The sequence below is a fragment of the Macaca nemestrina genome, chromosome 2 (assembly GCF_043159975.1).
Source record: "Macaca nemestrina isolate mMacNem1 chromosome 2, mMacNem.hap1, whole genome shotgun sequence".
Lineage (NCBI taxonomy): Eukaryota > Metazoa > Chordata > Mammalia > Primates > Cercopithecidae > Macaca > Macaca nemestrina.
In genome coordinates this window covers 2,636,224-2,661,871 of record NC_092126.1, presented here as the reverse complement: position 1 = coordinate 2,661,871, position 25,648 = coordinate 2,636,224, and the positions used below count along the sequence as shown (strand labels likewise).

The 25,648-nt window shown below is 48.3% G+C and overlaps 1 protein-coding gene and 1 pseudogene across 3 annotated transcripts in view; one reads left to right on the top strand and one right to left on the bottom strand.

The window, feature by feature from the left end:
• The window catches only part of LOC105470797 (3-hydroxybutyrate dehydrogenase 1), a 63,884-nt gene that overhangs the window by 11,321 nt on the left and 26,915 nt on the right, over window positions 1–25,648 (top strand). Inside the window, exons 1-2 of one of the 3 annotated variants that reach the window (XM_011723057.3) lie at window positions 7,913–8,052; window positions 16,951–17,076. In XM_011723057.3, the coding sequence (XP_011721359.2) occupies window positions 16,994–17,076 (83 nt within the window). In that variant the 5' untranslated portion in view covers window positions 7,913–8,052; window positions 16,951–16,993. Of the gene's footprint in view, window positions 1–7,912; window positions 8,053–15,233; window positions 15,495–16,950; window positions 17,077–25,648 lie in introns of those variants that run through there. The other 2 variants (XM_011723059.3, XM_011723058.2) reach the window with 2 other exon arrangements.
• Window positions 3,223–8,908, bottom strand: LOC139361822 (actin nucleation-promoting factor WASL-like; annotated as a pseudogene).

Below are 25,648 nucleotides of genomic sequence, written 5' to 3'. Positions count from 1 at the left end.
CACCACACCTGGCTAGTTTCTGTATTTTTAGTAGAGACAGGGTTTCACCATGTTGGCCAGACTGGTCTCCAACTCCTGACCTCAGGCGATCTGCCTGCTTCAGCCTCCCAAAGTGCTGGGATTACAGGCGTGAGCCACTCTGCCCACCTGAAATATATCTTATAGGTTCATAAAGACCTCCTTTTTTCCCCCTGCTTTTTTTTTTCTACCTTACCCTAGGTAGTTGTCAGCTAAATAGCCTTAAAATTGCATATTAAAGGAAACAACTCAGGTAAAAGTCAGACAGCAAAATTTACATCATAAAGTACAAAGTGAAAGTCTGGTGAGCTAGAGGGAAATTAAAATGAATTTAATTAACAATTGAACATAAAATTAGAGACATCTATTATAAAGGCCTTCAAGTATATACACACGTACATGTACATACACCCACACACACAGATTCTATAACTTTTACTCCAGTACTTTAGCCATGAGATTAATACAAATTTGCCAGCTTGCAAGAAAAACCCAAAAAACTGTTAGATCCAAACAGTGGTTTTATCTCAGTAGAAAAATAACAGCAGATTTAAAGCAGGCAGAAAGAAAAATAGAGAAAACGGGACTAGGAACTCTAGAATTCGCAGGTTGACCTTAGGGCTCTTTTTCCTTAATGTACATTTGCACAAAGACTATATTACTTCCATTTTACTCTGGCAAATAGAGGTGCCATAAAACCAATAAGGTACTCTACAGGGGGTCATTCTCCTTGTTTTCTCCTCATTCTCGGATTATGCGTTTCCCACTTCTTTTTTTTTCTTAAAAAGAAGAAGTGAGCTGTGGCCTAGGGTTTTTGTGTGGTGGATCGATGTGAGCTGCTTGTGGGCAGGACTCCACAGTGTGTCATCACTGAGTTGTTTCCAGCCTCTTAAGCATCTCAGTTTCTCTCTTCAGAGGTCTATGACCTCTGAGAGGGCTCAGAATGCCAGGTGATCAGCCCTTATATGTGTTTCCTGGATGACCTATTTTTAAATTAATTTTTGTTGGGGATTTCCCTGCAGGGCCACTACATGTTGCAGGGGGTCAACTCCCCAGACACTCCCATGAGGACCCTGGTCACCCAGGGGTGCCTTTCGCTGGGAAGAGCAAATGTCCTTTCTCTTTGGAGCTGAGAAAACTTAGTTTCTCATTTGCCTAGGAAAACAACAGTTCAGTTCCTCACACAAATGCACACAGACAAACCGAACTGATATTAATTTTGGGAGAAAAAGCAATAGAGAAGACCATTTAGAATGTATCTCCGAACTACAATTAGGATCCTTAAACAACAATTTCCTAGGAGAGAAAAGAAAAGAAACCAGCCAACACCACTTCCTGTAAACTGTGCTCAGCCACCCATAACTTTGTAGTTCTTGTCTGCCGTGATATGCTCCAAGGTCAAATCCTCTCACAGTGCAAAGTCATCTCTGGTTCCCCCAGAGCCAAAGAGGTCAGGTCATGCAATACAGGAAAACAGAGCTTAAAACCTAAGAAGAATCTGCCCATGACTCTTGAAACTTCACAAAGAAAACAGAACACTCCCAAAGGGGTGAGTGGCCCCTTTGTTCTGAATTCTTTAAAGGGGTTCAAGTCATTAGAAACCTTCTCTAGATTTTTTTGGTACTGCAGATGGCAAAGGCGGAAGGAGGTATGGGGGGAAGAAAAGTAAATGAAAGATTTTTTTTTTTTTTTAAGTCAGGAAGCAAACACAGAAATCAGGTGCATGTTTTTATGTTGTTGTTGTTTTGTTTTTTGTTTTCTTTAGCTGCGAGAAATTTCAGCCAGATTAGAGAGGTTTTGTTACCCATAATTTGGAATTCTCACTCAGATTGGACCAAGTCTGTTAGAGTTGGTCAGAACAAACAACAACAACAAAACCCCAACAATATGATCACTGAGCACTCTCACGGTGAGGAGAAATTCAGACCAGCTGGTTGGTACACTTGAACCAAGACAAAACCCCAGTTTAGCTACTTGCGTAGGGATGGGTCTCAGGCTGAAGACTGCTTTTTGCCATCCTAGAAGCAGGAAAAAAGTCGAATTCATCTTCCCTGCTGGGAGTGAGCTCAAGTTCCCTAAAGGAGTTGTTGGCCTTCTATCATCCTGGAAAGAGGAAATCTTGCCTTCCTTGTTGGAAGCAAATAAAACTCCAAAAAAAAAAAAAAAAAAAGGTGGGGGGAAGTTGTACAGAAAAATAAACTCTAGATCTTGACCAAATTTGGGGAAGTCAAGGATTCTCTGGAGTGGGTGCTCCCAGACCTCAGCAAATTGTCCTATTGGTTTGAGCCGTAAGGTTAGCACATGTTGCTACCATGCACCAATAGATCTGTCAAAGGTCAGGGGCATCTCCACTCAGAATCCCTCCATGGTTACCAAAATGTGAACCCCTCAAATCTGAGACAGGTCTCAGTGAATTTAGAAGGTTTATTTTGCCAAGGTTGAAGATGCACACCCGTGATACAGCCTCAGCAGGTCCTGATGACATGTGCCAAGGTGGTCAGAGCACAGCTTGGTTTCATGCATTTTAGAGAGACATGTGACATCAATCAACATATGTAAAATGAACGTTGACTTGGCCTAGAAAGGTGGGACAACTTGAAGCAAAAGTGGGACAGGGAGGTGGGTTCCAGGTCGCAAGTAGATGAGAGACAAATGGTTATATTCTTTTGAGTTTCTGATTAGCCTCTCCAAAGGAGGCAATCAGATATGCATTTATCTCAGTGAGCAGGGGGATGACTGAATAGGATGGGAGGCTGGGTTGCCCTAAGTCGGTCCCAACTTGACTTTCTCCTTTAGCTTAGTGATGTGGGGGCCCCAAGATATCTTCCTTTCACACTTCAGTTTGAAATGCTTGTTCCTTGGTACCATAAAGAAATAGCACTTGAACATAAATTTAATTTCCTCAGCAAGGCCTTTTTTTTTTGAGACGGAGTCTTGCTCTGTCTCCCAGGCTGGAGTGCAGTGGCCTGATCTCTGCTTTGCAAGCTCTGCCTCCCGAGTTCACACTATTCTCCTGCCTCAGCCTCCCAAGTAGCTGGGACTACAGGCACCCGCCACCACACCCGGCTAATTTTTTTGTATTTTTAGTAGAGACGGGGTTTCACCGTGTTAGCCAGGATGGTCTCCATCTCCTGACCTCGTGATCTGCCCGCCATGGCCTCCCAAAGTGCTGGGACTACAGCGTGAGCCACCGCAAGCAAGGCCATTTTTATACTTTCTGCAGAAAGGGTACACTCGCCAGCAGTTTTGCCACGAGCGTACACCGAACAAAGGAGACAGGGTCATTTATAACCTAACACATCCGCCCTACTGCTGTGTCCTGGCTGGAACAGGACCTCACATTCTGTATTTGTCCCAGTTGGCTGATAACTTAGAACTTTTCAAAAGAGGCAAAGGCAGAGGAGAACGAAGGAAGGAGGAAGTAATGAAACGCTGAGAAAGGTAAAAACACCTTCAAATAAGGAAGAGGAAGAGGCTATGACCTAATGCTTGCTTGGACCAGTATAAGCACGCCAGGGCAAATATTTAGGCTAAATTGTGGGAGCTAAGAACATATGATTTCTTCATTACAGCAAGAAGATATTTAAGAATGTCAGCACAGGTCTTTGAATAAATTTTGCTCCTAAGAGAAGTTACTATTTATTCCTAATTAGACGGGGAGAAAAGTCCTTGAAGAGGAACCTCTACTTTACTTTTCACACCTCCTTGAAAGCAGGGGCTAAGGACCGTTTCCCTCCCAAAACTAGCTTGCTAGTTTGTAACAGTACCCCCCTGGGTTGCAGGGAGTATGCTAAGTGCTGAAGACTCTGGTCTGACACCTTGTACCTGAACAGAGAGGAGTTGGTTTTATAGTAGGGTGAGGGAGACAGAATCTTGGTGCCTGCCGTGTTGGGAGTGACCTGATTTCCACAGACTGTGCGTGTTCAACCTCACAGCTGAATGTTTCTCCAGTTCCAAAGTCAACAACCAGAATGGCAGAAGGAGGGGAAAGGTTGAAGGTGGGGCTGAGAATGGCTTTGTCTGACCCCTTAACCTAGTCCCAACTCCTCAGCTGGCCCTTTCTCCTGAGAGTCTCTTGCTACTATCTGTGTCAGAGTTTACTACTGATGCCCTAAGGGGCAGGGCCTTTGGGAAATAAAGGAGAAAAAGTGCAAACCAAACAAATAAATTATTCCTTAGCAGGGTTGGGAAAGATAAGCTGAGATGTCTCTTTTGGGTTAACCATTGGCTTAATCTGGGTTCCCCCAAATAGCAGAGCCTGAGCAAGGACTGGTGTACAGGTAGTTTATTTGGGGAATGAATCCGTTTTGTATGGTTAAAATAAGAGAAGATCAAAGTATGATTTCATGAATCACACAGTTTATTGCCAAAGAGGTCTTTCTTTTTCAGAATTCTTAAAACGGGGGAGAATAATGAGAACAAATCTCACAAGGGATACACTCAACAGACAAGGTATATTAATCACATAACGAGTGAGCTCCAGTTTCATTTAGAATCCAGTTATTAAAGCTCAATTGAGGCTGAGCATGGTGGCTCATGCCTGTAATCCCAGAACTTTGGGAGGCCGAGGCGGGTGGATCATCTGAGGTCAGGAGTTCGAGATCAGCCTGGCCAACGTGGTGAAACCCCATCTCTACTAAAAATACAAAAATTAGCTGGGCGTGGTGGTGGGCACCTGTCCCAGCTACTCGGGAGGCTGGGGCAGGAGAATCGCTTGAACCCGGGAGGTGGAGGTTGCAGTGAGCTGAGATCACACCATTGCACTCCAGCCTGGACGACAAGAGTGAGACTCCATCTCAAAAAAAAAAAAAACAAGTTCAACTGCCCACTTAAGATGGAAAGCAGGCTTTTGTGGATGCAAAGTCCAATCAGAGTTTGAGGCACAACTTTCTGGGAGAGGTTCTCGGGAGGGACAGCTTGACTAATACAATGGAGATTCATGAAGATACATGAGGTCCCTTGATGCTAGAGAGCGGTGCCAGTGTTGTGAGACGAGGCTTCAAAAATAGCTTCAGGGCCTCCAGAGAGTGGTCTGGCCACATCCTAAGCTCTCCAAGTGTCTGTCAAAATCTTGGCTTTCTATGTGTTTTGGAGTCCAGTGGTTGGTGTCAGTAGCTCACATGTGGGGTCTGATAAGGAGTGACATATAATTCCCTTGAGCAGGGAGAGTTCACTCCATGTTGTAATTACAGTAAAACAATGTCACTCTCACAACAAAGTGAAAGTGTTTGGAGTCATTTAAAGCTACATAATCAAATCCCAAGGAATTGGAGGGGAGGGCTGGGAAGAGTTAAATAGGGAAGGAGGGAAAGAGAACGGCATCCAAGGGTGTATTTGTGAGTTGATCAATTGGTCACTACTATGGGCAAACAGAAGGCTATCATTTTAGGAGCTGCATAGAACATATCCCAGAATTGCCCACTGCAAGACTGGAAGAGCAGAGTATTTTTCCAGCAGTTCCTGCCTGCCCTTTGGTCAAAGTTTGTCCCTTGAGGTGTTCCTTTGTACTTCCAGGTTTACTCATGTGTCAGAGTGGGCAGTGGATTCCTGCAAGGGTCCCAGGTTGCAGTCCCAGAGACGCAGGGGAATACCAGGTGCAGCTGAGGCAAGGTGCTCTCAGGTTACACCTGTTCACAGCAAAGTTGGGCTGGGAAGATGCAAGGCCAGACACTGGAGGTGTGTAATACAACCTTAGAAAGGTCAAATGTCCTTTTCTGTCTTATGCAAATAGAACTACAATTCAGTTTAATTCTCAGAGTCAGGATCTATGTTTTTTTTTCCTTGGGGGAAAGATGAATTCTTCATTTAACTGCTTTTCTAGCAAAGCATAATCCTCAAGCTGTAATTTCAGTATAGTGATTTATTTTTAACCCTGTGGTACTGTATGCCTAATGTTCTGAAACACCGTCACTGCAGCAAATCCAAGCTTGAGTCTATCTGTGAAATGGGCACAGAAAACCAAGTGCATCCTTCTTTCATGATTCTCCCAGTCGTCAAGGCTGTATGTGCCAGGAGCTGGGGATAAAGAAGAGAGCCTTAGCCCTCCAGAAGCTCACAGAATGGACGGACAGAGTCAACAGTTTTGTTTGTTTTTTGAGACAGTCTCCCACCGTTGCCCAGGCTGGAGTGCAGTGGCACCATCTCAGCTCACTGCAACCTCTGCCTCCCAGGCTCAAGCTATTCTTCTGCCTCAGCCTCCCATGTAGCTGGGATTACAGGCATGTGCCACCACGACTTGTAGGGTTTCACCACATTGGCCAGGCTGGTCTCGAACTCCTGGCCTCAAGTGATCCACCCGGCTCAGCCTCCCACAGTGCTGGGATTATAGGCATGAGCCAATGCACCCGGTCTACAGTTTTCTTTAAATCTTCGTCAGGCCAGTACTTCCCTCCTCCTGTTTTCATCTTCCTGTATTTGTGAGTTTCATTCATTCTCTTTATTCTATTCATTCCTTCTCTGTACTTTACCTAAACATAGTTGTGAATCCCCAAAATCTGAGCCAGGTCAATTTAGGAAGTTTATTGTCCCAAAGTTAAGAACTCATGCAAGTGAGATAGCCTCCAGTCCTGACATGTGCCCAAGGTGGTCAGGGCACAGCTTGGTTTTATACATTTTAGGAAGACATGAGACATCAGTCAACATATGTAAGATGAACATTGGTTCAGTCTGGAAAGGTGGGACAACTCGAAGTGGGGAGGGGGCCTCCAGGTCATAGGTAGATAAGAGACAAACGGTAGCAATCTTTTGAGTTTCTGATTAACTTTTCCAAAGGGGGCAATCAGATATGCATTTATCTCAGTGAGCAGAGGGTGACTTTGAATAGAACGGGAAGCAGGTTGGCCCTAAGCAGTTCCCAGTTTGACTTTTCCCTTTAGCTTAGTGATTTTGGGGCCCCAAGATTTATTTTCCTTTCACATAGCGCCGCCACTGATGTGTCCTGCTATCTTCTCTCCTCAGCCTGTTTCTTATCCTGGAAACTGAGTGCTGGCGCAGGGCGATAGCGCGGTGGGGCGGGGTTGGGAGGAAACCCTTATCTGTGGCCGATCGCCCTCCGCTGTTCTATTATTAAAACTCTGGGAAACTGCTATTCTTAAATTATTTTAATTATTTTTAAAGATCCTGAGGAGCAGAGCGATTTTTTTTTTTTTTGGTGAGACGGAGTCTCGCTCTGTCGCCGAGGCTAGAGTGCAATGACGCCATCTCGGCTCACTGGACCCTCCGCCTCCTGGGTTCAAGCGATTATCCTGCCTAAGCCTCCCGGGTAGCTGGGATTACAGGTGTGCGCCTCCATGCCCAACTAATTTTTGTATTTTAGTAGAGACGGGGGTTCCACCATGTTGGCCAGGCTGGTCTCGAACTCCTGACCTCAAGTGATCCACCTGCCTCGGCCTCCCAAAGTGCTAGGATTACAGGCGTGAGCCACCGCCCCCAGCCTTTAAATAAATTTCATCTGATCAAAAGAAATTTAAAAACCAACCAACCCTAGTGAGCTCTAAAGACAGCAACACGCACAGGACCTGGAAAGGCCTCTTCCTCACTGGCGTTTTCCTCACTTCGGGGAGCAGCGTCTTCACCTCCCGGCCTCAGCCCCCGAGGCTGAAACCCTTTCCGCACCTGGCTCCACCCCCCTGACCCCTGCCCCGGCTCGGCTGTCGGGGAGCGAGAAGGCGGCGGGGGATCTGGCGCCCGGCTTAGGGGCGAGACGGCCGCACCGGGCGCCTGGCACCTTGGGCGTGAGGAGGGCCACGCCCGGCGCCCAGGGCGGAGGAGGAGGCTCGGCGGCCCCCCCCCCCCAGCCACGCCGCCGTGGGCCCCGCCCAGCGTAGCCCCAGCGCGCGCTTAGTGTGTAGGCGCGTCCGGGTGGCGGAGGCCGCAGGCCACAGCAGTGCTGGTGGAGGGGCTTCCAGAGAGAGCCTGCGGCAGCGCCCCTACTCGGCTCTCCCGGCAGGAGCGCGGGCACCTGCGCGGCGCCGGGTGAAGGCGAGCGCCTCGGCGAGCCCTCTGCAGCGGAGCCCCCTGCCCATTTGGTTTTGGGTAAGAGGAGGGGTCCGCGTCTCCGCAGCTCGGGCGGGATGCCCTGGCGCCCTCGGTTTGGTTCGGCCTCACGTGTTCCTTTAGCCCGGAAGCTGGGATACGGGTGGGGAAGGGGCGAGCCCTGCGGCCGCAGCGGGGTAAGAGTAGGACGGACCGATCTCGCCCAGACCTCAGGGTGTCCTCACTCGCCTCCCTCTCGGCTTCTCGGTCCGCGGCTCCAGCAGTATGATCTGGCATTTATTATTCGGAATAATGTGCCAGGCAGGAGGACGCCCTGGGTCAAACACGCGGCCCTGCAGCTCCCAGGTGAAACGACTCAGCGTTTCCTGCCGGCGCATCTTACTGAAGAGGACCCAGGCCTCACGAAGGGAAGGAACCGTCCCCTCAAGGTCACGTCGTAGTCCAAGGCCGAGCCCAGACCGAAGCCAGGTGTCCTGCCTTCTAGCCCGGGCTCTAGGCCCTGTCCCCTTCCGGACCGAATCTCCTGGTCCTGTCCACGTCCCTCCGCCTCCTCGTCCTGCGTCCTCCGCGAGGCTCTGTTCCCGGGGTTCGGGGAGTGCTCCCTCCGCGCCACAGCGCCCTTGGGAAGATTGCTGGACAGCAGGCAGGCCACGGGGCCGGGAAGGAGGAGGAGCCGCGGGGGCAGGCTGGGGATGCCAGAGTGGTGGTGGGCACGGGACTGGCCAGGGCGGGAGCCCAGGCTGCCCACTCGCACGGAGACTAGGGGGCTTTGTCTGGGCGGTGCCGCCTCAACCAATGGGAAGCGCTGCCCTGGCCGAGCCCCCTCGCTCTCCGCCCTCCGGCCGGCCGTTGGGGAGCGCGGCTCTGGGATTGGCTGCGCCGCGGTCTCGGGCGTTCTCGCGCTCTGCTTCGGTGCTGGAGCGCGCCGAATAGATACCCTGTGGGTGTGAGCGCTCGAATCGGTCCCGAGCGGCCCCGGCGCCTTGGGCGTGCGTCCTGCGCGCGGCCGCCTCCAGGCTGCGCCCTTCTGGGGAAGGGTTTGGTGCTGCGCGCAGCGACGAACTCCGCGGTTTTTTTCCCCAGCCAGCCAGCCTGGAAATCTGCCTGTAGTCAGCTGATGCAGAGTCACCCTGCAGTTCCTACTTCGAGGAGTTGCAGAAGCACATATTTCTTTATGGAGGGCCGCCTGCAGGCCTCGCGCTGCCAGGATCCTTTGTGACGCTGCAAATGTCCTGGTGAATGTCCTTCTTTCTACAAGAGGCGTTGGAGCCTGGCTCTGCACAGGGCGTATATATCCCTGGCCGGCAAGGAAGCTGACCCTTGAAATTTGTGAAGCTTTCGTATTCACCCAATACACATTTACAGAGCCTCTGCTTCCTGTTAGGGACCACACAGTAGATATTCGGATGAGCAAGAAGAGAGTGATTCAACATGCGGGTCCTGTCTGTAGGGCGCTCACAGTCCCCGTGGGGATCGGTGGTAGGATGGGGGCTTGTGAATGTTTATAAACAGAAATCCTTCGAATACGACCCTGGCTAGGTAGGTGCTGTTACAAGGCACAGAAGGGAGGAGATTGGGCGAAAGATTTTTGAATTAGGGGATTAAGAAAGGCAGCTTGGGAGAGTTATTTGAACCAGCTGGGACTTGGTCAGATGAGCAAGGCCCGGAAATTGGAAAGTACAGGGCTTGTTGAGGGATGGTGTAGCAAGTGGTTTAATGAGTACAGGAGAAAAGTATAGTTGGAGATATGGTTTGGAGGAGCCAGGTGAGGACTCGGGGGCTCAGCTTGTGTACTCGGGTTTGAAATGCAGTAAGCACTTGTGAATAGAAAGCCTCCTTAATCACTTGCACTACTGTCATTTTTTACACCTACACCAAATATCTTGGAAATGGCTTTGATTCTTCCTTCGTTCATATCCTGCCCTCAATCTGTTGGTAAATGGTAGTGGACTCTACCTTCAATATAAAACCAGACTTACCAATTCTAATCACTTCCATGGTTTTCACCGGGGCTGGCAGCCTTTTTGTACATTTCTAAGGAACACGTTTTCACATCTCACTGGAGTTGTGCAATATACAACCTGCATGACTATACATGGTGGCCCTGGATTACTGCCACAGATCCTAACTGGTCTCCCTGCTTCTGCTCTAGTCCATTTTCAACTTATTAACCCAATGAGAGTTATCTTTTTAAAAATGTAAGTCTGATAATGGCACTCCTCTTCTTAAAACTTTTTTTTTTTTTTTTTTTTTTTTGAGACAGAGTCTCGCTCTGTTGCCAGGCTGTAGTGCAGTGGCGTGATCTCGGCTCACTGCAACCTCCGCCTCCCAGGTTCAAGCAATTCTCTTGCCTCAGCCTCCTGAGTAGCTGGGACTACAGGTGCGCGCCACCACGCCCAGCTAATTTTTGTATTTTTAATAGAGACAGGGTTTTACTATGTTGGCCAGGATGGTCTTGATCTCTTGACCTAGTGATCCGCCCGCCCCGGCCTCCCAAAGCGCTGGGATTACAGGCGTGAGCCACCACACCCGGCCAAAACTCTCTTAATTCATTTAATTATGTACTGGCCAGACATAGTGGCTTACACCTGTAATGTCAGCACTTTGGGAGGCTGAGGTGGGCAGATCATTTGAGGTTAGGAGTTTGAGACCAGCCTGGCCAACATGGTGAAACTCCATCTCTACTAAAAATACAAAAATTAGCCAGGCATGGTGGTGCATGCTTGTAACCCCAGCTACTCAGGAGGATGAGGCAGGAGGATCACTTGAACCCGAGAAGTGGAGGTTGTAGTGAGCCAAGATTGTGCCCCTGCACTCCAGCCTGGGTGACAGAACAAGATTCCATCTCAATAAATAAATATTGTCTGTTGTGTGCAGGGCACTGTTGTACATGTTGTACAATGGTGAACAAAACAGACCAAAATTCCTGTTCTCAAAGAGCTTATATTCTAATGAGACTGAATGACAGCAAACAAGATAAATATGTATAACATATAGAATGCTATAATGTAATAAAGTGCCAAGGAGGAGGAAAAAATGGAAGCAGAGAAGGCGGATAGATAGTCAGGGTTGGGGTGAGATAGACGGGGTGGCCAGAGAATGTCTTAGTAAACATTTTAGTAAAGGACTGTGGATATTGGGGCAAGAGGGTTCTGGGTAAAGGGAACAGTAAGGACAAAGGCCCTAAAGCAGGAGCTGGCTTGCCATATTCCAAAGACAGCAAGGAAGCCACTGTGACCAAAGTACAGTGAACAAGGTAGGAATGAGGCCAGAGAGACAATGGAGACCCAGAACATGGAGGGCCTTGTAGGCGAACTCTAGATTTTGGCTTTTGCTCTGGCAGGAGTTTGGTGAGGCGTGACATGATCGGATTTATGTTTCTGCACGATCCTGCAGGCTGTGTTGAGCGGAATCTGGAGGAACTACAGTGGAGGCAGGCGTCTAGTTGAGAGCCTATTGCAATAATCCAGGCAAGAAGGGATGAAGGCTTAGACTAGGCTGGTAGTGGAGGATGCTAGATATACTGTGAAGGTGGCATTGATAGGATTTGCTGAGCACCGGGCTGTGGAGTGTGCAGGAAAGAGGAGTCAAGAATGAGGAAGATTTAGAGGAACAGGTCTGCAGGATAATAGCGCAGGCTCAGTTTGGACAGGTTACGTTTGAGATGCCTAGTAAACGTTCAGGTGATGTTGGATGCACAGTTGTCTGAATTCAAGGGAGAAGGTTGGGTTGGAGGTCAACCTTTGGGAGTTGGCGGCATGCGAATCTTATTTAAAGCTATCAGTGCTCGTCATGGTGCTGAGAACAGACCAAGAACAGAGTCCGAGACTCCGTCGTTTGGTGGCCAGCCTTTAACTTGGTAGGCAAGCCCTGTTCTCCTAGCGATAGAGTGCCCGCTTGACCTGGCAGTTGTAATTATGGCAGTTTTGACAGCTCGGGTAACACTGTGTCTTGGGGAAGGACAGAAGAGGAGTGGAATGGGGGAAGCACATGTTCCTGTTGTCATTATAAGGTCATTATAAATGAGGCATTCTCAGAATAGAGGTCCAAACTGAAAATTAATACACCTCATACGCTGTTGGTGGGCATGTAAATTAGTACAACCACAACAGAGAATAGTTTGGAGGTTCCTCCAAAAACGAAAAATAGAGCTACTATAGGATCCAGCAGTACCACTGCTAGGTATATTCCCAAAAGGAAGGAAATCAGTATATGGAAGAGATATCTGCACTCCCATGTTGGTTCCAGCACTTTTGACAATAGCTAAGATTTGGAAGCAGCCTAACTGTCCATCAACAGATAAATGGATAAAGAAAATGTGGTGCCTATACACAATGGAGTACTATTCAGCCAGCAAAAAAGAATGAGATCCTGTCATTTGCAACAATATGGATGGAACTGGAGGTCATTATGTTAAGTGAAATAAGCCAGGCACAGAAAGACAAGCTTTGCATGTTCTCACTTATTTGTAGGAGCTAAAAATTAAAACAGTTAAACTCATGGCGATATAGTAGAATGATGGTTACCAGAGGCTGGGACGGGTAGTGAGGGTCTGTGAGAAGATGAGATGGTCAATGGGTACAAAAAAGTTAAAAAGCATGAATAAGAACTAGTATTTGTGAGCATAACAGAGTGACTACAGTCAATACTAATTTAATTATACATATAAAAATAACTAAAAGAGTATAATTGGATTGTTTGTAACGCAAAGGATAAATGCTTGAGGGGGTGGATACCCCGTTTTCCCTGAGGCGATTGTATGCCTGTATCAAAATAGCTCATGTACCCCATAGATATATGCAACTACAATGTACCCACAAAAATAAAAAGTTACAGATAATAATGTTCTGCCTTCAGTGTGTTTTAGCTGCTATTGATTTGGCGGCAAGTAGCAGAAACTATCAGCTGCCTTACATTACACAGACTGTAAAGGCACAGCCCGGCTTCCAGAGCTGGGGGACAGGAGGGCAGCGGCGGCTGCTGCTGTTGCTTTTCTCCCTCCCTCCACCTCCACCCCTGCTGCCTTCTGCATGAGCCTCTTACCCCCCCACCCCCTGCGGATTGGCTTTCTCCCTCTCTTTGTGGCTTCAGGGCCAGTGGAGTATAGCTGCCATCCTCCAGCAACCCCATGGCATGGCCCTGCGCCGCAGAGCATTGTTCGCATTCTCTCACGGTGCCAGGGGACAGAACAATGTGTTCACCTTAGGTCTGATGTCTCTTCCTGGCTCAGTCCTCCATGACCAAAGCGCAGTCTCTGCAGCTGCAGAGGCCAAATCCTATGGGGGAGGGGCAGGTCTGAGAGGAGGGGCGTCAGGTGAGCAGGACAGACCCTGGAAAGGTAGTCACTGCAGAGACTGTATTTGTGGTGTGTTATCGGAGGAGAACTGGTCATCACCCAAGCCTAATCTGGTGCCTGGAATGTCTCTCAGGACAGTCAAGGTGTCTGCAGTGGGTGTGCCTAATGTTAGACCCTTGGCTTTTATTGAAGGCCCCTGTGAAACAAACTATGTGAGTGTCACGTCTGCGTGTATGATACAGTGGTGGTGAGAACATTGTCTACTATATCACTTGAGTTCCTGTGTAATTATTTCTGACTTTTGTTTCAGAATGGTGCTTCTCTGAGGAGTCTTAGGTGTCTTTTTGAATGAGGGCTTGAAAACTTGTCAGGTTTCCCTTTGGCATGACCTCAAGGAAGCTCCCATGTATAACTGAGCTGGGCTGGAACTTTCAAGCAAGACTCTACGAACCATTCGGAAGAGGAATGGCCAAACATACATATTTATATATCATATAAATACATATATATATAAAAATACAGTTCTTTGATTATAGTGCATATGTGTGTGTGTATATATATATATGGTCAGGAATCTCAAAACTCAAATGCCCATAGTATCCAGGCAATTAACAAAGATGACATGGATAGTTTTAACGTAGTAAGTACAAACTGTTTGTATTGAGTTCGAGCATAGCTTAGCTGCCTAGTTACACTGTTTTTTAAAACATCAGGCTGGCCAAACAAATCAGCCAAGTAGAATGCGTTTAGGTAGGCTGCCAGTTGTAGGATTTGGGAACCTGACACAGAAACTGGCTGGTCTGAAGCTCTTCAGTGTGGGTTCTCTGCATTGGAGCCTAAACCCTGCCTCAACCCAGCTTGCCCTCCTCAGGGGCAGGACCTTCCCCTCCCACTTGGGAGTGCCAAGGGCCCATGTAGGCCTCATGTCCAGAAACACCTGAGTTCTCTTTCCTGCCTCCTGTGACCCTGTTTGCTGCGGACGCCCTGCCTCTGTTGAGAATGTTAGCACTGGGAGTGCCTGCCCCTTTGAGGGGAGCCCCTGCTGCTGCCTCACAGGAAAGCCCCAGCCATGACCTCTGCAAGATAGTCATGTCAGAATGGAACACAGCAAGCCCAGCAGTGAGGCAAGGACGCACACACTGTTTTCTTCTTTTCTGGAGTAGGAGTGCTTTCCATGAGTTATACCTTGACAGTGGAGAGGGCCCTTGAGAGAAGGCTCAAGTGCTTCTAGCAATAGAAAAATGTCTCCAAGATTCCAGGTTGCTATGTGAGCATTTTGATTCTGTGACAGTATCTTATGAGTTTGGTCCCTGGGAGTCACGCCCCCTGTGCTCAGTCACCTTGGGGCAACTAATTACCTGACTTTCAAGGCTGAGGAGACTGAGCATCCACCTCCCACAGCCATTTCTGTTCCCAAACTAAAAGGCAAGAGAATGGTGTGTGAAGTTTGAGAACTTATTATTTATAGAGAATAAGGCCTGGCACAAAACATGAAGATGGCAGACAGCAACCCTGCAGTCCTGGGAGCCCTGCAGTGGAAATAGCTGCATGTTTCAGAAACACGCACGCAGCAGACCACATCGAGAACAGTGCATTGTCCAAGGGACTCAGCTGTTATGCACTTTTAACTATTTTGACTTTAGTACTTTTAGATATTGCTGACTTCAAGGAAAACAAAATGGAAAGCAGCTGTCTATTTGGAGATCATATTAAAGCATTTTCTGCCACAGGCATTGAGCTAAGGGGTGGAAAGGACTTTGATTATAGATGACTGGATGGGAAGTCTCCCAGTGATGGTGACCTCAGACTCTGGTCCTGGGTCTTGGAGGGAGGAGGTAGAGATGTGTGTGCTCAGCCAGTACTTTGATGGCAGGAGGGGTTTCCTCATTAAAAAGTCTGAGCCAGCACGGGCCTGTGCCTTCCATAAAACTATAAAAAGCCAGTCTGGGCTCCATTCTGCTGTTCTCTGCAAGGAACTTTCCATGGAAACTTCTTTTGTGGCCACAGGCCAACTTTCCACCCCCAGACTGTCCTGTGGGAACTCACTCAGCTCCCATCCACTCTCCAGGGCCTCAGAGTGCCTCCTCTGCGTCAAGCTCGTTCTAGGCACTGAGGATTTGGTGGTGAACCAGGTGGACAGGGTTCCTGGTGTCACTGAACTTATGATCTGGTAGAGGAAGATAAAGTAAGTAAACAAGGTAATTTTGGATTAAGGTAGCTGCTATGAGAGTGATTTTACAGAGAGCAACCTGTGTGTTGAATGGGAGCCACTTTAGTGAGGGAGTCAGAGGACTCAGCATCCAGGATGAGGGCAGAGGAGGACCCAGGACTCTGAGGCAGGAACACTCTAGCATAGGCGAGGAGCTCTCGGAGTCAGTGCTGGCTACGGCGCAGTGAGCAAAGAGGAGGGTGGCCTGGTGAGCTAGGGGCCTCCAGGGAGGGAGAGGCCAGCCCCAGTGGGCACGGAAAGTTCTTTAAACACATAAGTCGCATAGCTTGACTAGAGTTAAATAGGTTTCTGGGCTGCTGTGCTGAGAATGGGGTGTGGCAAATAGGGGCAGGAGTACAAGCGAGAGTTTACTGTAGTTTTGGAAAGATAACACCAGAGAGATTCCTGCCTGCTTTCCTTTCCTGAGGATTAAACAAATTAAACCTCCCTCCAACAGGGCGCATGGCAGTGGTTGCTTAGTCAACACTGCTGACCTCTGGCCCCAGGGGGCTGGCTGTCAGTCAGGTTTGGGGTAGCAGCCAACAGGCAGGGGAGGAGCCTCCCAGGCAGTACCTTGTTCTCGGGAACTGTGTGACAGACTACAGCCAGGTAGGCAGAGGAGAGGCTAGAACCCATTCAGCAGCCCGCCTGCCTTCCCTTAGGCCTGGAGGAATCACTGTTAACAGAATCGGAGGGCAACGCACGCCCGTGCTGATCAGCAGTCAATAACGCTGAAGAGTCCTGGCGCCCAGTAGCCTTAAGGTGTTACTAAGAGATTCTTGTTGCAATAAGGTTGCTTTAACCTCAAATGGGGAGGGACGCGGAGGGTGTGTATGTGTGTGTGTGTGTCTGTCAATTACAAGAGTCTCTTATTTGGCAGCTCCAAACTCCATGCTATAATGAATTACTGATTAATTCAGCCTCAGAGCCAGAGCCCCCTTGTTTGTTGGGATGGGGGAAAGAGGTGGACAGCTGAGTCAGATGCTATGTGGCATGGGGCCAAGCTGCCTGCAGGGGCAGGTGGGCACCACAGGTGGGTGTTTCAGCAGGTTAGAGGAATAGGATTTACCAAGTCAGAATCCCTGAGGGGTTGGGTCCTCGAGTCTCCCAGCGATTGGGAGTTTGAGGATCACTGATGGGGCCACCCTGCTCACGTTATGAATGGGTGATGACTTGCCCAGGGTTGCCCAGTGCGTTCGGTGGCACAGCTAGAGCCAGAACCCAGGCTTCCAGGCACCCTGGCTCCTGACTCTTTCTATCATGGGGCTGCAGCTTGAGAGAGGACCCAGAGCGGACTGCCTGGTACCAGGACTGGAGCTGGGTGGAACAGATGCAGCCCAGTTTGACTTTCACAACCTGAAAGAAACATGACTACTCCTGATTAAAGCCCTGAAGGCAACAAAGTAATGCTGAGGGTGCGTTTGTGTTTCAGAACCACTGGGAGGAACTGGGCCATTCTACCACCTGTCGCTACCATGCTGGCCACCCGCCTCTCCAGACCCCTGTCACGGCTCCCAGGAAAAACCCTAAGTGCCTGTGATAGAGAAAATGGAGCAAGGTAAGCAACTAGAAGTGGTGGTGGCTTTGAGGGTGACTTTCTGGGCAAGCAGAGCTTTTCACACATGGACGGCGTAGGCAGTAATGAGGCCTGATTCTCAAAGATGTCCCTCAATACCTATGTCTCCCAGCAGAGGAAACTCAGAGGTGTCCTGGGAAGACATATTCCCAGGGCACACAGGGCAAAGAGGAATATCTTTCATAACCGCTTTTTTTTTTTTTTTTTTTTTTTGACGGAGTCTCACTGTGTCGCCAGGCTGGAGTGTAATGCGCTATCTTGGCTCACTGCAACCTCCGCCTCCTGGGTTCGAGTGATTCTCCCAACTCATTCTCCCGAGTAGCTGGGATTACAGGTGCCCGCCACCACGCCCAGCTAATTTTTATATTTTTAGTAGAGATGGGGTTTCACCAGGTTGGCCAGGCTGGTCTTGAACTCCTGATCTCAGGTGATCCACCTGCCTCGGCCTCCCAAAGTGCTAGGATTCCAGGCATGAGCCACCGTGCCCGGCCATAACCACTTCTTAAAACCCTTTTTATTTTGAAATAACTTTAGACTTACACAAAAGTTGCAAAATTTGTTGGAAAGGGTTTCTGGATCCCCTTCAGCTAACTTCCCTAAATGTTAACATCTTACAAAACCATACTGCAATGATCAAAATCAGGAAATTACCACTGATAGAATACTATTAACTAGTCTGCAGACCTCATTCCAGTGTCGCCAAGCAGCGGCTGACGGACCTTTTTCTGGTCCAGGATCGAATCCCGAGTCTCACATGGCACGGAAGTGTTATGTGTTTTTAGTTTCTTCCTACCGGGGACAGGTCCTCAGTCTTTTTCGCTCACGACCTTGACACTCTGGCTGGTTATGTTGTACAGTGTCTCTCAGTTTGGGTTCGTGTGGCAAGAAGCCTGCGGCAGTGAAGTGGTACTTTTCTCAGCCCATCGTGCCAGGAGGTACATTATTTTATGTGGCTCATCACTTTAGCCACCTGGATAACTGTTCTTTTAAAAATTTATGCATGAAATCAGTTAACTGAAATGTCCCAAGACTTCACTGAATCATTTGTGTGATTTTGAGGCAGCTTTATGTAAGTACAAATTAGACAAGCAGCTGTTCTTCTTTGAGAGCTTCTGGAATTGCCTTTTCCCAGGGGATTCAGTGGGCTCTGCTGCCACAGTTGACTCTTTTGCAGTCTGAGCAAGGAAAAAACAAGAAATGCCTTTTTCTTTCTGTTATATTTGAGGGGAGTGAAATTGAAGGTTAAGTTAAATTCAAAGTCCCAGGAGCTAGAACACTGATATTTTCTAGGCCAATAATATGTTTAGAAGAACATGCATTTAGACTGAGCCTCTGTTGCCCAGGAAATGTGGCAACCTCTTGGCTCAGAGCAACCTCTCCCTTCCGGGTTCAAGCAATTCTCCCGCCTCAGCCTCCCGAGTAGCTGGGACTACAGGCATATGCCATCATGCCCAGATAATTTTTTGCATTTTTAGTAGAGACGGGGTTTTGCCATATTGGCCAGGCTGGTCTCGAACTCCTGACTTCAAGTGATCCTCCTGCCTCGGCCTCCCAAAGTGCTGGGATTCACTGCACCCAGCCAGGCTTTTTTTTTTTTTTTTTTTTTGAGACGGAGTCTCGCTCTGTCGCCCAGGCTGGAGTGCAGTGGCCGGATCTCAGCTCACTGCAAGCTCCGCCTCCCGGGTTCACGCCATTCTCCTGCCTCAGCCTCCGGAGTAGCTGGGACTACAGGCGCCCGCCACCTTGCCCGGCTAGTTTTTTGTATTTTTAGTAGAGACGGGGTTTCACCATGTTAGCCAGGATGGTCTCGATCTCCTGACCTTGTGATCCGCCCGTCTCGGCCTCCCAAAGTGCTGGGATTACAGGCTTGAGCCACCGCGCCCGGCCCCAGCCAGGCTTTTAGCAGCATTTGCTTGAATTTATTTCTGAGAGATACAGAGGCGTGGCTTGGAGTTGGGGCTCCACCTACCTGAGGACCCCGCGTGAGAAGAGTTTAGAATACCCCACTGGCACAGGTGGCAGGAGGCCCCTGCCATCAGAGCAGGGACGGAGCTTGGCTTTGTTGAAGGGCTTTTGAAAGAAGGTGACTTGCTGCAATTGTTTTTTCAGTGAGTGATTAATAAAAATGGCAAGATCTGTCTCCATGATGGCTTTTAGAGATTTCTGGAGTTGTTTTTACAGAGGAGAAAATAATCCCACAGGAAGTTAAAATACTTTTACAAAGGTTTTGTTCTCAAATTTAAGGAAAGTGAGGCATTAGTCAAGCTCCTGGCTCACTTGAGGGGAAAGAAAGGTTGTCAAAGGGAATTCGGAATCTTGTGGATGGACTGAGAAGTAACTTGGTTAGGTTGAGGGGTTAGGTTAGGTTGGCCTGGGCGGTGGGTGGACAGCCGCAGAGCTGAGTCAGAGTAGAGTCAATGTCACAGGGTGAAGGCGTGGGCAGCGTGGAGGGGGACCCAGGTGCAAAAGGAGGCTGTCATGGTGGATAATTACCATGCCTAGGATCCCACAGGACGTCTTAGTGATGGGGAAAACCTTTGGCCTGATCATTTTGCTTGAATCTCAGTTGGAAAGGGCCTCATACTCGTCTCCACCTGTGAGTGAATCTTGCTGATAGCATCCTTAACAAGTGACCTTATAGCCTCTGTTTGAATATGTCCAGTGATGGAGAGGTTAGTACCTCTCACAGCAGGCCTCCTATGTTTGGACATCTCTTTCATGCAGTCCTTATTGAGCAGAAATCTTTTCTCCTGTTAATGCCACTCCCTGTTCTCGGGTCTGCCCCAGCATTCACACTGAGCGAGTTATTCCCTTCTCCCCAGGGCACTGTGCCCCCTCAGTACCCACCCACTCACCTACTCTTTTTCCCCCCACGTGGTTTTTCCTTGTTTATCTCTCATGGTTTGCCCACTATCATCCAGGACTGCCTCCTGAATGATCTGCACTTTGCCTGTGCTGCTTCTTAAGATGTGGTGCCTGAACAAAACACCACCACTGTTGACATGCCCAGAGCAGGCGTCACCCAGTACACATGGCTCCGTCCAGATGAAAACCTTCCCAGGAGTGGCTGGATAAGGCCCCCAACCCCAACACCTGACAACCTGCTGTGCTTACTGGCTCCCCATGGCCCTTCGATTTCAGATTTCTCAGATTTCCAGCTTTGCCAGAAGACTCTGGCATCCCTGGAGCAGGTGCCTTACCCTCACATCTGGGACCTGCCTCCTGGACTTTGGTCACCAGTGCTCAGCTCCCAGGCCAGGTGCAGCGCATGATGCTCCCAGGGTGGCCTGACCCAGGCAGAGTAGAGAAGGGCTCTTGCCTCCCCTATCCTAGTTTCTTTCCTGTCCAGCCCAGGCTCACATAGCTTCTTTTGGCCGCCATATCACATGTGTGATTCATGGTCAAACAGGCTGAATTTTTTTCACAGATGCTGCTGCGAGGCCATATTTCTCCCGAGCTGCACCTGTGCCACTGACCTGTGTTCCTCCTAAGCCCTGTCTTGTTAGATTCAAATGGACTCATGGCTCCTCTCAGCAGAAAACTGGGTTACTGGTTATTGTTGCTGATTCCTGACGGGGACAATAAAAGGTATAGGCACACATACTGGTAAGATAGAGAAGCCAGAATGAAAGCCCTGGCCAGCATAGGGAGCACTCTCAAATGCAGCCGGGACGGCCAGGGCTCTGAGGACAGTAGGCTCTTCCACAGGGCCTTGGGGAGGTGCCAGACTGCACCTCTTCCTCCCTCTCTAATTCTGTTCCTGGGTTAGGGCAAAAATCAGGAAGCTCTCGTCTTTTGAATCTCACAGCCACCCCTTTGGGTTCTCCCTTCAGAAAGTGTGTTGACCGGCAGGGTACGGTGGCTCACGCCTGTAATCCCAGCACTTTGGGAGGCTGAGGCAGGTGAATCACCTGAGGTCGGGAATTCAAGACCAACCTGTCAAACATAGAGAAACCCCGTCTCTAATAAAAATACAGAATTAGCCAGGTGTGGTTGTACATGCCTGTAATCCCAGCTACTCGGGAGGCTGAGGCAGGAGAATCGCTTGAACCCGGGAGGAAGAGGTTGCAGTGAGCCGAGATCACACCATCATGCTCCAGCCTGGGCAACAAGGGCAAAACTCTGTCCCAAAAAAAAAAGAGAAAGAAAGAAAGTGTGTTGACCATCTTGAGCTTAACTTGTGCCTCCCGGGAGACCGAGACCGGCGTAACTGTTGGTGTTAGTGGCTTGGTTGGCCAGCAGCTTGCTGTCACTGCAGGATCCTCCTGGGCAGAGGAGACCCTCCAGGGAAATACACAGTATTTTATGTGCTGGTTTTGGGCCTAATGCCTCATGGGCATTCTTAGCCCTGGGAGACCAGTGTATCTGCTGGGATTGCTTCACACTGAGAGTAGCAGGAACCCCTAGAAGTCCAGGGCCACTGTGGCTTTGGGGAGCCCAGGCTCCTTGTTTTTTTCTGCTGTGTTATTCTGAAGGCAGCTCAGGATCTCAGGATACTGTGATAGTCCTCCACCTCCAGCCTCAGTCCAGGCAGGAAGAAGCAACGCACCTGCATTGGGAAAGCAAAACTCAGCAATCACAGTCGACCTCTGCTTGCACGCTATTGGCCAGAGGCAGGTCACGTGACCACCAGGTGGGTGGTGGTCTGGAAAGAGTTGGGCACATGCTGTCCCGGACAGAATCCAGAAATTGGTTAGTGAGGCAGATGAGAAGAATGGATGCTGGCAGGCAAAGAGCAGTGTCTGTCACAGCTCAGCTGGGCTGTGGCCTCCAGCTGTTCACAGGGATATTGGGGCTTTGGCAGTCAAGAGGCTCAAAGGGGAACCCCCTGGGGATAGGCCTTTTTTTTTTTTCTTTTTCTGTAGGGCAGAGGTATTGAACTTTGGTTGTGGGTTAGACTCACCTAGAGAACAGTGAGGGAAAAGTATCTGTGCCTCATCCCTGGGTCAGGAGTGACGCCGGGCAAAGGAATACTTTAAAGAACTTCCCTGTGATTAAAAAAAAAAAATCATTCTATGGAGAATCTCAAACAAATGCAAAAGTAGAAAGCGTTATATTAATCGCTGGTGTACCTATCACCTGGGTTTCCATAATTATCAGCACATGACCAGTCTTGTTTCAGCTGCATCTCCGTTTTCCTCCCCCTCCCCATACTAGATTTTTTTCGAAGCAATTCCTGGACGCAGTATTTCATTTGCAAATATTTTAGTATTTATCTCTAAATGATAAGAACTCGTTTTATTAATATAACCACACAACCATGATCACATTTCCAAGTGATTCTGATAAACAGGGGCCCAGAGAACAACTGCTCTGAACCTAGATGAACCAGTTCTTCCCCCAGGACCTTTTGTACTGGAATCCCCTGAGGTGAATGACACACACAGATTTCTGGGGCGCCCCTTCCTACCGAATCAGAATGTCAACGGGAGGGGCCTGGGAGTTTGCTTTTTAATAGGCTGTGAGCCACTGCTCCCGGCCACAACCTTTTTGCTTTTTATTACTTTAAAAAATGTCAGGTAGGTTGGGCACGGTGGCTTACACCTGTAATCCCAGCACTTTGGGAGGCCAAGGCAGGTGGATCACTTGAGGCCAAGAGTTCAAGACCAGCCTGGCCAACATGGTGAAACCCTGTCTCTACTAAAAACACAAAAATTAGCAGGGCATGGTGGCGCATGCCTATAATCCCAGCTACTTGGAGCCAGAGGCACGAGAATCGATTGAACCCGGGAGGCAGAGGTTGCAGTGAACTGAGGTTGCACCACAGCCCTCCAGTCTGGGTGAAAGAATGAGACGCTGTCTAAAAAAAAAAAAAGAAAAAAAAAAAGTTCTAAGGGGGTGGCCTTTAAGGAGACAGGAATAAATCATCTAGTTCCACTAGGGATGTAACTGCCTAATGGGTTCACCTTGCTCGCTGCCTAGACAGAACTGGTTTATTAAGACAGAGGAATTGCAATAGATGAAGAGTAATTCACGCAGAGGCGGCTGTGCAAGAGACCAGAGTTTTTACTCAAATCAGTCTCTCCAAGTATTCAGGAATCGAGAGTTTTTAAGGATAATTTGGTGGGTGGGAGGCGGCCGGTGAGAGAGAGTTGATTGGTTGGGCCGGAGATGCAATCATGGGAAATTGAAGCTATCCTCTTGCGCTGAGTCAGTTCCTGGGTCGGGGCCACAAGATCAGATGAGCCAGTTTATCCATCTGGGTGGTGCCAGCTGACCCATCAAGGGCAGGGTCTGCAAAATATCTCAAGCACTGACCTTAGGAGCAGTTTAGGGAGGGTCAGAATCTTGTAGCTTCCAGCTGCATGACTGTAAATTATAGTTTATAATTTCTAATCTTGTGCCTAATTTGTTAGTCCTACAAAAACAGTCTAATCCCCAGGCAAGAAGGAGGTTTGTTTTGGGAAAGGGCTGCCATCTTTGTTTTAAACTGTAAACTATAGGCTGGGCACAGTGGCTCACGCCTGTAATCTCAACACTTTGGGAGGCTGAGGTGGGCAGATCACCTGAGGTCAGGAATTCGAGACCAGCCTGGCCAACATGGCAAAACCCCGTCTTTACTGAAAATACAAAAATTAGCCGGGCGTGGTGGCAAGTGCCTGTAATCCCAACTACTTGGGAAGCTGAAGCAGGAGAATCGCTTGAACCCAGGAGATGGAGGTTGCAGCGAGCCAAGATCGTACTACTGCACTCTATCCTGGGTGACAAGAGTGAAACTCCATCTCAAAAAAATAAAACTATAAACTATAAACTAAGTTCCTCCCAAAGCTAGCTCAGCCCACAGCTAGCTTGGAATGAACAAGGACAGCTTGGAGGTTAGAAGTAAGATGGAGCTGGTTAGGTCCGCTCTCTTTCACTGTCTCAGTTTTTCGCAATGGCGGTTTCAATGACAGCTTCTCATTCTTTCTGCAGAGCCACACTGGGGGTCGTGGGAAAACAGAGCGATGCTCTTTGGATGGAGTCATTCACGAGCGTCAGGTGTACCGACCACACTATCCTGCTCACTCAAGGCCATCCACACGCAGACTTAAACTCCAAAGAGACTCCTGTGTGGCAGAGCAAAAGGACAGGGGGTTACCTTGGTGGGTTTTCCTAGAGAACCCTCATTTCAGTCTAGTGAATTTAACGTTCTTTAAGAACATATTTTAATAATTTTTTTAAAAGCTTAATATGTTGAATAGGTAATATATTCACATGGTACAAAATTTGAATGGCAGGCCGGGTGCGGGGAGCTCATGCCTGTAATCCCGCACTTTGGGAGACCGAGGCAGACGAATCACTTGAGGTCAGGAGTTCGAGACCAGCCTGGCCAATATGATGAAACCCTGTCTCTACTGAAAATACAAAAATTGGCCGGGCGTGGTGGCTCAAGCCTGTAGTCCCAGCTACTCAAGAGGCTGAGGCAGGAGAATTGCTTGAACCCGGGAGGCGGAGGTTGCAGTGAGCTAAGATCGTGCCACTGCACTCCAGCCTAGGCAACAAGAGTGAAACTCTGTCTCAAAAACAAAGCAAAACAAAACAAAAAACAAAATGTGAATGCCGTAAAATGGTATACAGAAACGGTAAGTCTATCTCCCATCTCTTTTCCCCCATTACCACCTGCTCATTCACCACTCCCTCCTCCACTTGTCATTACTGGGTTAATATTCGTTTAAAAACTAACAGGACCTCTGCTTCTGGGAAGATGGAGTAGATGTACTTTTCTCTATTCTTTCTGTTAAGTACAACTAAAAACCCTGGATATTACATAAACTATAAATAATTTAGTAAATATGTAATATATAAAAGGCCTCTTAAAAGGCAGAGAGAAGAAGGCAGACCAGCTAAGGACCTCAGGACCCAAGAAACAACACAGTGATGAGTTCTCTAGGTTTTCTTTTTGTTTCTTATGTCCCAGATTTGGAGTTGAAGAAGCTGGCAACCCAGAAATGCCGGTAAACTCAGATGCAAAAAGCTCCCCCAAAAATCTGCTCTCTCTAGCCAAATGACCAGCCTAGTAAGACAGAACATGTGGGTTTATTCCAGGGATATAAGGATGGTTCGTTATTTGAAAATGAATCTCATCCACCAAATTAATGAACTAAAAGAAGAAAACTTACATGATGCTCTCTATCAATGCAGAAAATGCAAAATTTAGCACACATTTATGATTTCAAAAATCTCAGGAAAAATAGACATAGAGGGGGAATTTCCTGAACTTGATACAGGGTATACACCATAAGCCTTCAGCTAACATACTTAAGGGTGAAACTGAATGCTTTGCCCCTAAGATGGGGAACAAACCAAGGATATTAGTCTCACCACTTATCCAACATAATGCTGTAATTTCTAGCCAGTGCAATAAGGTAAGAAATGGAAATAAAAGTCATATAGATTGGAAAAGAAGGAATAAGACTCACTATTTGCAGATTACATGATTGTGTACATAGAAGATCCCGAGGCATCCACAAAAAACTCTCTCAGAACTAATAAGTAAGTTTAGCAGGGTTACAAGATACAAGATAACACACAAAAATCAATTGCATTTCTGTATACTAGCAATGAACACATGGAT